General features: G+C 43.3%; 1 protein-coding gene across 1 annotated transcript; it reads right to left on the bottom strand.

Moving 5' to 3' along the window:
* Positions 1-7,340: 7,340 nt before the first annotated feature.
* Positions 7,341-11,175, bottom strand: LOC137783897 (putative uncharacterized protein DDB_G0291786). The gene is made up of 3 exons (XM_068574241.1): positions 11,084-11,175; positions 10,660-10,765; positions 7,341-7,628 (listed from the first exon to the last, which is right to left on the bottom strand). Exons 1-3 carry the CDS (start codon positions 11,173-11,175, stop codon positions 7,341-7,343), a joined length of 486 nt encoding a protein of 161 aa, XP_068430342.1.
* Positions 11,176-12,180: the final 1,005 nt, after the last annotated feature.

Raw genomic sequence — 12,180 nt, 5'->3', positions numbered from 1 at the left:
TGTTGTTCATCAGAGTGCATGTCAATCATCAACATAATCAGAGGCTCACATCCTTTATTTAATAAAAAAATAAATAGTGCATTACAAGTTGAATCCTGCATTTAAAATCCTATAAGTGGATTTTAAATGAATGTACGTTGAGTACATAAACTTTAATTTACTTCTTTTGACAATGTGACATGTGGTAAATTGTCATTTGTGACATTATTTGGTTGTTAATTCGGATGCAGAGTATTGATGAGAGGTCGAGAGTGGAAACACATTAATTTGTGGATTATACTTTTGACGACTTTTAATTGAACCAGATTCAAGTTCCGCGTCTCTTTTATTTCTTAAACTGCACTGCAACTTGTATTACATGTTTATGTATTCATTGCTTTTTAACTGTTTTAATGTTTAATGAATGTTGGTAACTGTGTTTAAATCCTGTTTTCTTCTGCGTTGTGTTTCGATGCTCGCATCGGTTTCATGTGAAGCACTTTGAGTCGCCTCGTTGTTGAAATGTGCTGCAAATAAACTCACCTTGTCTTAAAGTGACTTTACCTCTGACGTGTGGATGAGAAGTATAAAGCAGCATAATTAAAATACTGAAGAACAAGTTTACTTTAAAAAGGGAGATGACTAATCTCCCAAGTAAAACCTGAGAATCCCACGTTTCCTGCACCTTGGTCCTGTTCCTCAGGTGTGCAGATGTCCCACGCAGAGGAAGCAGCAGGAGGCCGTGCAGACGCATCAGGACGCTTCACTGCGGATATTTCAGAGAAATGTTGCAGCGCAGTCCGTGTTTGGTAAATATCAGAGTGGCACAAAGAAGACAACCAAGGTTGAGAACATGTTTTTCAACTTGAGAAGGCTTTTAGCCGGCGTGGTAATCGTGCCCTTCAGGGGAAGGACACGAACACGCAGTGGCAGTGATGAAAATCATGAAATGTGAGATGGAAGAGAAGCCAAATTACTTCCAGAAGTGCCAGAAGAAGAAGGGAAAATAAAATGCCAAGAGAAGAAATTGACTGACTGGATATTTTATTATTTATTTAACTGTTCATTTGGTGACGCAAACTGGAGCCGTAGACGTGGGAGAGCTGATGTGAGTCACTGTGGCGGCGACAAGAGGTCGAGGAAGAGTTAAAGCCGGTGATGGATGTTTGGATGGAGTCAGTCGGTGTGACCGGAGTGGGACGTCTTCCTGTTTCCACCTGGAGGAACGTGTGAGAATATCCCACCAGGGTAGTCAGAAGATGAAATAAATATGTTCATGCTGTCACATTTATGTAATTACATGAATAATCCAAAATCACTTAAAATCATCACAAAGGATCACTTTGTTCCAGGAACGTGGGAACAAAACACCTGAAAGCCTGAACTCAGGACACAGTCATGATGAAAAAGAAATACTCTTTCTGTTTCAAATGTGACCTAAATAAAAGTATGAGCATCAACATTATGCTCATACAACGTATATTATAATATTGCACGTGACTTTTATTCGCTGTTGATGAACCAACAAGTGACCCCATCAGTTCAAACCTGATGAATAATCCAAAATGAACTCCATGGAACTGGGAGCGCTGATCATTAACCTCTGACCTGCAGATGAAACACAGATAACCGATCAAATGCTTTGTTTGATACGGTGCTCATTGATCAACACATCTCTGTCACTGCGTCAGTGAGCAGGAGGCGGTTTTCCTCCGTGAGAGGTCGATGTCAACAAAGACAACAACCTGAAAACAGAAATAAGATTAAATATACAAGGTTTTAAAATATTGACGCTTTTACAATGCGTGCACAAACAATGGATGAGTGAGATTATTAAAATATTAAAATATGACCTCATTCAGGAGACATTGTCGAGTACTAACAAGACAAAGGCTTACGGCAAATACAATGAGGGAAATGTTGAAACAGAATAAAGACAAGATAGAGACAATTAAAAGAACATCAATGAAGATAGAAATAATACTGGAGCCATGTTGATGCTTTATGCTTTTATGTAACAATCCAAAGAACAAAACACAATCGTTCAATATCTACAGTTCTACTGTTTTTTTCCTCCTTCCAGGTTTAATAAATGTCAGCAGTAAAGGAACAACAAGCTGTTGCTGGAAAGAGCGAAGCACTCAGGAGACAGGAGGAGGAACCATGCAGGACTCTGAGGGCCCACATTTATTCTGCAATAAAACATTAAAATAAACCTATTGTTTTATGAAGATGGCTTTTTAAGACATTAAAACCAAATAGTTATTCCTTTTTTTTGTCACGATTCATTTTTTGTTGTCATAATTAAGACTTTTTTTTAAATTATGACTTCTTTTTTTGTTGACTTTTTTGTCATAATTATGAATTAGATTTTTTTTTGTCATGACTTTTTGTGAAAAAAAAGTCAAAAGTTTGTGTTGTTGTCATAATTATGACTTCATTTATTTTTTGTCATGACGTTTTTTTTTGTCATGAATTTTTTTTGTCATAATTATTCTTTTTGTGTGTGTCGTAATGGACTTCCACAGCACCACAAAGGAAGTAACTTAAATAAAAATGGTTTGCGTGACATTTTCTTGTGCTGCATTGGAGACGCCAAGTGGTACGAAGTGTAATTGCATCTTTGTTTGTCCCTCCTCTCTTACCGTAGTTTGTTCTGATTCAATTGAGAAGACCCAGCGTTGTAAGTACTTCCGTGTGTTGTATAGATGCTAACCGCGATGCTATTCGTGATGCTAACCGCGATGCTATTCGTGATGCTAACCGCGATGCTATTCGTGATGCTAACCGGGATGCTAACCGCGATGCTAATCGTGATGCTAATTTCTGTATTGACATGTTGCCAATGTTAAAATCAGCTTTTACTCTAATTAGTGAAGGGAGTCTTATGTTAATTTTTACTTTTCCAGCATAATGGCTGCATGTTGATGCAGAGCTTAATATCTTTCTGTATGTTTATGTTCTGTTTTAAGCTCATTTCATGTTCTGTTTCTACAGTTTGTAATAATTAAATGAAGAGTTTCCACATGGAGGCTCTCTCAGCGCGCTGCCATCAAACAGTTCAAGCTCATGGCCAAAACATCACGGCACCTCGTCTCTCACTGACGACCCAGAATCCTCGGCTTCCCCCTGGACTTCAGGTGGTTCTTGTCGTGGATGACCTGCTGACACACTAACCCACAGGCCCAGTTTAGCAACCAGAAATTGGCAACCGCACCTGCAACTTCCAATGTTCCCCGGACACAACGGCTGTCACCACATTCACCACCAACCTGGTCCCAGAAGGAGCGCGCTCTGAGGCCCAACAGGGACGCCAGTTCACTCTGACCGCGCAGGACCAACGGATGAACGCGGCTCGGCGACACAAACACACACTCCTAAAACCAACATGCGACTTTTAATCCGATGCAGCTGCTCACATGAACCCAAAAAGCAAAAAGCTCACTGTCCCAAACAGCCACGCTGCGTTAGACGTTCACACAAAGAGGCAGAAACTCCAGCTCAGCAAATCAGACGACCGTCTGGACCGTCTGTGGGAATATCTGCAGAACAATGCGTCTGATACACGCTGGGGCTGCTGTGCTGAATGTGGTGCAACTTGGCAGGACGCAGAGACTTCAGCAGTTTAAGTTTCTGTCACATTTGAACCGTGAGACTCTTTGTTCGCTGCATCTCCTACAAGTTCAGAGGCATCATGAGCACATCCAGTGACCGAGGCAGAAAATGTGACTATTCAAGTTTCAGGTTTTGCTATAGCGGGTCCTCCGAGTTTCTCACAGTCTGTGGTCAGTCTGTGGTCAGTCTGTGGTCAGTCTTCCAAACCTTTTTGCTTTTGCAACCACATTTGTTGAATATTTCTGCGAGACCATGTCATTTGGCCACTAGGTGGGACTGTAACAGCATCATCTGACAAAAGACTAAAGAGTGTGTGTGTGTGTGTGTGTGTGTGTGTGTGTGTGTTTGTGTGTGTGCGTGTGCGTGTGTGTCTTAACATATCTCCAGTTGGACAAAGAGGATCCAGGGACACTGAGGCAGGTAGGAGTCGTCATTAAATGTATAACTGCAGACTTGTCATATTAGAAAGTGGAAAAGATTAAAATAAGTTATTTGTCCTCGTCTGTGAAGAATAAAATGCACTTCATCCAAGACTGGATTGTCAACTTGTTTAGCTGACAACTGCCCCGGGGCCTGAACCCTTTGTGGGCCCAAAGACACTAAATTTACTGCAAGTTTGTTATTATTAATAATAATCTCTGCAGTAAAGCAATGCAAGGGGCTCTTAGTTAAAACCTAGTTTACAGGCCTTAAATATTTCAGTACACATTGCACTTGAATAATAATAAAGCTAATAATTCATGCTGCACTTAATGTGTTCACACTGACTCGTTCTCGCTCCTTCATGAGTGAACTTCAGGGATTGAAGACTTTGTCCAGCAACTTTGGGCCAGAAGGAGAAGAAATGAGCAGCGTGAATACATGAAGATGCTAAATGGATCAGATTAAAAACAGCAACGAGAGATGTTCCAGTATTTCCTCGTCTCATATGGATATGGACCACTAGAAGCAACCATTACCCTGAACGCTGCACATGGGCATGTTGAACTGAGTCATCTGTGTGGTTGAACTCAGTCTGCTGGGACCAGAACTAAAGACTCACAATCGGCTGAATGGAGATGTCTGAGAATAGTTGTCTAAATATTTTGATTATGGCCTAAAATGCAGTTTAGGACCAACAATTCATGGACTTTCAGGAAATTATGTTATTTGACCCATAAAATCCAGGAAAGACTCAGTTTACTGAACTCTCCGGACCGATGAGGACATCTAGTGCCGAACAGGAGACACACATCCAGTGTGCCTCGTCTTAGCTTTAACATCTTAAACTTACATGCGTGCTGTGCACATGTCTCCTCCTTGAATAGTAATTACCTTCTGCTAAAATCATTTTAAGTCTTAACATAAACATAGAAACCTGGTTGAGCGGACAGCGAGGTGTGACACGGGGCATCCAGGAGTTTAGTAGTTTAGTGCGTTGAGTCCTGTTCGTTCTTCTCTCGTTCCTCTAAACAAAGTCTGTCCGTTAGCCGCTAGCGGGAGCAACCAAACCAGATGTTTGGATGTTCTACAGATCTTTCCTCGTCTGTTTTCCTGCCGTGGTTCACACTTTGCCTCTCTGCTCCACCTTGGCCAGGCTCCACGGTCTGCAGGGCTCTCCCTGTCTCTCCTCATCACATGAAGAGCTCCAGAGAAACATCTCAGCGTGTCCACGATCGTTCAGACGGCGCAGCAGCAGTTTGTCTGGTACGTCGCTGTAAACTGGGATCGCTCTGCAGGATTAATCTGGATTAATTAGCATCAACACCTTCCGTTGATGCTCCCCGGCCTCTCGCATCCACCTGCAAGCCGACAGAATAACAAGTTCCCACAAAAGTGAACTGCACCATGAAGATTTCCCCCGATTGCTCTTGTAGTTTAAAACTGTTGAAGCATGTGGTTCATGGTGTAAATGTATTATTATTCACCTCTTCACACACTTCTGCAGACTCATTTGAACTTTGTGAAGCATCATCAACGAAGCTCAAAACTTTATTAACAATGTTTTGTTATTTTCATGAAACCTCATTTATTTGCTTAGTTCACAGATTTCTTTCTTAACCATATAAATAAAGTCAGTTGTCTGTTTCTCTCTGCTCAGAGGTTTCATGCTGGCCAATGAACCGTCTCCTGTCTGCAGGATCATATTTAACGCTCACATATGAGAGCTTTCTGTCTTTTTGTTCAACTCGCAGCAAGAGAGGGAATTGGCAGGTTTCCCAAAAATGTTTAACTATTGCATAAATGTTTCTGAGCTTCTTCTCTGGTCCTTGAGGTCTAACTCGTGGCGTTGTGTCAACACTCACAAAAAAACACATACTTTACTGAAGACCAACACTGATATTGTGGAATTCAGAATGCTGCCAGAATATTTGCTCGTGCAGCTATTTTAGTTTTTTACACAAAGTCGTGGACATAATCTACTGGCTCAAAAGACGCTGTGACGGTCTGGAAGGACGCTCCAAGAGAACGTGGTCTGCAGAGCGGGAAAGCCTTCAAAACCCCCCAAACCGCATGCACACGTCAAGCGCTGCATCCACGTACACACACACAGACACACACTCAGGATGCAACCGGGAGCGGCGGTTAACGTGAGGTCGAGGGGTCGGTGAGCAGCTCGTGGGCGCTGCAGTGCGCTCATGAATGCCTCCCCTCAGAGACGCATCTCTGCAGAGAAGCATGTCATCAACCAGAGAAACATCTCATTCACTGTGTTTACGCTGCAGAGACATGGACCCGATGTGAAGGAGGTCACCGGAGCCAACGCCCCGCTGCTGAAAGGAGCGAGTGTCACTTTGATGTTGCATGTGTGCGGCGTGTCGCGTCACGAGAACACAGAGTTCGTTCTCATCCTCCAGCGTATACAACCCTCGCAGTCTCTCGTGAGTCTTCCTGTCCAGCGTCCGTGTGGTCCAACGCTCATCTACGTAGACGCAGCGACCTCAAAGATAAACCCGCTTTCTTTTGACGACATCTGCGGTTTCTTCTCCTTTCCCTTTTTGTAAACTCCATAATCATCCTGTGAGGGTTTGGCAGCAGTTTGTGCTTCTCGTACGGCGCAGCTTGCTTTTGACTTGTATATAAATTATACATTCTGTAGCTTTAGGCTGATCTCACAGAAATAACTCCATCTGGATGACATCAAGTACATTTAACATCAGATACTTCAGAACAGTTCTGTAAGGTCTGAACCCGTCCAGCTGGAGACTAATAATAGTGTTGAAACTATAAACATTATTACGACGGAGGTCATTAGTCTAAAATCCCCAGAAGAACCCAAACTAATTAAAAACAAGAGTTGAGGAGCATCGAAACACAAACATTTCTGAAATGTGTTTTTTAATGCATTTAGTTAACGATGGTTATGTTTTAATCAGACCACACCGCCATGCTAGCAGCTCTGAGGCTGCACGATGCTAACGGTAGCATAATGTCAACCATGTTAACAGTGTTTACGTTGTTCACATCTCGGTTTAGCATGTTAGCATGTTAGCATGACACCACAGCGAGTTGAAGGCTTCACTTTTCCAAACCAGACGTTTCCGCCTCACAAACAAAGTTTAGGACAAATTAAAATGGGCTCTTGAAAAAAAAAAAGTTATTAAGATTCACGTCTGACCAACATTTCATGGCGCCCGTTTTATGATCTGTAACCAACAGAGACGCTGAGCTGTGACGTCAGAATCACCATGAAACACACCGAACACAACAACATGTAATGATTGTGTAGCTTAACGTGAAAACTCCTCTAAGTTTTTATTCACTCCTCAAACTGCAAGAAAACTTCTCTTCAGGTCCCGAATGTCTTCTGTGCTCTTCCAGTACTGCGTGTTGTACTTGTTGTACTGCGTGTTGCACGTGTTGTACTGCGTGTTGTACTTGTTGTCCTGCGTGTTGTACTTGTTGTACTGCGTGTTGCACGTGTTGTACTGCGTGTTGCACGTGTTGTACTGCGTGTTGTACTTGTTGTACTGCGTGTTGCACGTGTTGTACTGCGTGTTGTACTTGTTGTACTGCGTGTTGTACTTGTTGTCCTGCGTGTTGTACTTGTTGTACTACAAGTCTCATGTTGTTAGACTGGTTGTGTTTGTTGGTCTGTGCAGTATTGTTGTTGTGCGGTATCTTCCTCTCACTTTGCCTTCACGCTCACGGTCAGATGATCAATCTGCCAACGTTTGAATCCTCAACTGTTTGTTTTCAGCTTCTCATACGCTGTTTGTTTTGTGTTGCGATTCATTAAAAAAAAAGAAGTATTTAATCTGCAATTAATACTTTTACATGAACACTAATGTAAATTACTGTAATTACATCAAAACACATGACAATTGATTGGAAAACAAACAATTAAAACATGTAATTTAATTTGCACATCAATGTTTCATATTTATAAAATAGTTTAAGGATTTAGCTCTTTCCTGTGAAACTGGACAGATGAGAGTCAGTCAGTGTTTCAGAGGCCTGACCTGTAATATCAGTTATTACACAGCTATTACACAGCTATTACACAGTTATTACAAACCTAACGACAGTCCATTCAGTGCACAGACCGCAGCTTCATTCACTATTTGTGTGACGTTTGGAGCTAAATGCATCCTATAACCTCGTCCTTCATAATGTTGTTTTGTGGTCAAACCCTCACATCGTAGATCCGTTCCTGAAGCATTTATTTGGTCGTAGATCCTGAAGGAAAGGCAGCTAGAAAAAAACTGTCCAACATTTTGTGAAATGTGCTTTTTGTTTTTCTATCGGAGAGACTATTGATCACGATCATATTTATCGTTATGAAGCACAACGACTGTTATTCCTTATTTCCCCTTTTGTTTAACTTTACAAACATGACAGTGTAAAAATGCCACGTCACCGCGACCGATAACTTTCTGATCTTAAAACACGTCAAACAACAAATTGTCATTTTTCTTTGTCCGGTTTAAACAAACACGAGAGAAGATGCTTCAGAGATGCAGCTGGATGGTTTTTCCTTCAGGCCGAGCCGGCTGGCTGTGACTTCCTGTTAGCCGACTCTGATCCAACTGGTACGTAATGAACACGAGTTACTGATCCTCTTCTCCGCCAGAAAGCAGAAATATCAAACTGTAGCTTCAGAGTCAGGAGAGCGAAGCATCTTCTGGTCACTTGAGATGATTTCTTCTTCGGTCCTGCGGAGCATAAACAACTCGAATAAAGAAATGTTGCCATGAACTCATAAACTATTATTATCTTACTCTCATTCTACGACTATATGTGCCATCAAAAGTGTTCCACGGTATCAGCAGGACTCTTCTCTCGTATCAGACGTACCTGTGGCAGCGTCTACCTGACGCGTCCGTAACACTTCCTGCTTTCCAGCAGCAGCGTCTGAGCAAAGTGAAGCAATCTTCTCTGTTCCTGCCGGCCCCAGATCAGTGCTCCCATTGTCCTCCCTCAGAATCTGATCTTAATCTGAGCTGAATGGGGTTTTGTTTGAAGGAGGACGTCCAGTTCGACGTGAGGCGCTGCAGCGAGCTGCTTTCTGCAGCGAGCTGCTTTCTGCTGCGAGCTGCTTTCTGCTGCGAGCTGCTTTCTGCAGCGAGCTGCTTTCTGCTGCGAGGAGCTTTTCTGCAGCTTCTGCTCCTCAGCAGGTTTTACTGGTGTCTTTTATCTGAGCGGATCCCAGAATACCTTTTATTGCTCTTCTTGCTGGAACTTATCTTGCGTTTTATAATTTCCTTTTACTGAAATTCCTTCTCCAGTTTCATTTGAAGGCGTTTTCAGCGAATGCAAAACACAATGTGTGTGCATGTCCGGTCTCTGGTCTGAAGTCCATTGTCTGGAGAGAAGCAGCGTCCCTGTAATGACAGCTCTGCTGTGCAGCGCTATTCTGGTACCAGAGACTTCTCTGTGTTGGATCAGCGTCCAGAGGAACGGTTTCAGGATTACCATGTTTTGCTCACCCTCTTATTTAATCCCCCGCTTGTTCTCCTTTTCATCCTGAAGACGCTTTCTCATTTTCACTGCGCTCCTTCTCACAACCTTCAGCAACGTCTGCATCCGGTCGCCAGAGACCGTCACTGATGGACAGCCGAGTCTGCTCCGTGTGGAGGCTTCAGGGCCCGGTCCGCTCTGCTGGTCAGCTGCTGGTAGCAATGCTGCGTGTGCTTCTCTGTTTTCAATGCCCATCGCCTGCACTCCACTTCTTGTTGTGGAGTAGATCAGTTTGTCTGAAAGACTTCTGGTCAGCTTGTGAACGCGGTTGCATCAAAAGGGAGTTTTGGGTCTTTTTTGACCCGAGCAAATTTCTAGTTTGTAAGTAAATAAACTCCAAATCTTTGCTCTCAATTTAAAAAATTGCTTTCTCCAAAAAAAAAAAAAAAAAACGCTCTCAAAACTAAAATTTGCTCTCCAAAAAAAATTGGCTCTAAAAAAAATAAATAGAAAAAATTGCTTTAAAAAAAAAAATGCTTTTAACAAAAATGAAAAGAAAAATGCTCTCAAAAAACAAAACAAAAATTTGAGAGCATTTTTTTTTTTGGAGAGCAAATTTAAACCAGTAATTTGCTCGGGTAAAAAAGACAAAAATCTACCGATACGAGAACGTTTTCGTCGTTAATATAATAATATCAACGTCGAGCGACAGCAGTTATTGTTCTGTCTGTGTGAGTGTGACGAACAGCTACAGGTGCAATATTTATCTCTTCCTGTTGTTTACTCCTCATGTTGTACAACATGGAGGCTGCAGACGCACCCGTGTGACCTTGTGAGGCCTCCTCTGCAGACTGAAGGTCGTCTTTTAAAGGAAGAGTTCCTAGAAAGCTGAAGACTTTATGAATATGTACTCGTTTCAGTTAAAGAGCCTTCATTTCATGTCGCACGCTGCGGCGCTCTGGAGCTGTTTCTGACCTGAAGGCTGAGAGTCGTTTCCTGCACAAGACTCCTGATGAACACACAGTTATTTTCCAATGTGTGAATAAATGTGACACATGTAGAAGTAAGTTAGTCGAATGGGGATTTACCTGAAGAGAAGGCTTCAGCTGCAGCGAGATGACTGCAGCCTCTGCAGTGACGTCGCCATGCGTCCACAGCTGACAGCGTCGGCTGCCATCCGGTTACCTGCATTCCTCCCTGCAGGTGTGAGAGCAGCTTCGTCACCACGTTGAACACGAGTTGCTCCAGAACATCGTTTAGCTTGAAGAGAACGAACACGTTCTGCTGTCTGCTGCACGAGAGATTAACAGTGACGGACGTTCTGTTGAGTTCTATAGGAACAACTTCACTACTGGACACACACACACACACACACACACACACACACACACACACATGGACACACACACACACACACATGGACACACACACATGTACACACACACACACACACACGCTCACACACACACACACACACATGGACACACACACACACACACACACACACACACACACACACACGCTCACACACACACGCTCACACACACACATGGACACACACACACACACACGCTCACACACACATGGACACACACACGCTCACACACACCTCTGGCAGGTGTGTTCTTCAGCTGGGGGGTAATTGGGGTTCGCGTGCTGCTGGAGGAGCAAACACACATTACTGCAGTCGATCACATTCATCTGGACGTAACCGTCAACACAACATGTTCACATTGAGCCGGTTGTCACCTCATAGGTTGTGTAGTGCGACACGACATCTAACACAATGACGCCGCGTCCTCATTTCTTGACAATGTTCTGGAGAATGAATTCACTTCAATGGGTTGAATTTAAGGACAATATTGTCTCATAATCTGAATACTGATCATTAAATAGTGTTCAAGAAAAACACTTTTCATGTTCTCACAGGAGTGTGTCGTTGAAGTGATGCGTGTGCTGCATCGAGCACGTCACAACATACATGTGCACGTAGCGAGGCGTGCAGAGCGCCAGCACTTGATCCTCATGTTGTCATCTGGTAGAAAACATGAGCGGCATGCAGACCGAAGGAAGGAGCCTGGAGCACCGGAGCGCTCACGCTCACGTCGGACCGGCTGAAGGTGGAGGAAGGAGCTCATCTTTCATCTCTGGTTAAATGAAGCCTTTTGATGGATGTTTTCTGTGAGGCGGGTCAGTGGTGCCTTAGTGAGCCCTTCATGAGGCCGAGCCGCCACACAGGCCTGCTGTTCACTGCAAGGAAAACACGAGGAACGCTCAAAAGTCCATCTGTCTCTTTCCGACCTGTTTGGGTTTCTGCAGGAAGTTCAGCGAGTGAATATAGGTGTGACTGTACTATGATATTAATGAGTTTTGTAGAAAGGCCCCATTCAAAATAGGCCGAGAGAAAAAAAAAGTGAAAAAAAACTCGTCCCGCCGGGATTTGATCCGCTCGCATCCTGCCCGAGAGGAAGGAGGGGAATCAAACCTTATAAACTGCACACTTATCTTCTATTTCAGCTGCCGGGACCAGAAACCTCACAGGACAATTGTCCGGGCGCCAGGTTTATTTTTTTTGGGGATGAAATAACATTTTCTCCCATGACCGGAAGCAAACGCCAGGAATATAAAAGAAAAGTGCGCATGAAGAGACGACATAGTGCATAGACGAAGAGAAGTGCCCAGAGGCTGTTTTACTGACTCCAGCTT

This window comes from Clinocottus analis, unplaced genomic scaffold (assembly GCF_023055335.1).
Source record: "Clinocottus analis isolate CAN_PGR_092001 unplaced genomic scaffold, fCliAna1.0.p SCAF_13, whole genome shotgun sequence".
Taxonomy (NCBI): Eukaryota; Metazoa; Chordata; class Actinopteri; order Perciformes; family Cottidae; genus Clinocottus; species Clinocottus analis.
The sequence above is the reverse complement of the archived record's forward strand: the minus strand, read 5'-3'. Positions and strand labels throughout refer to the sequence as shown.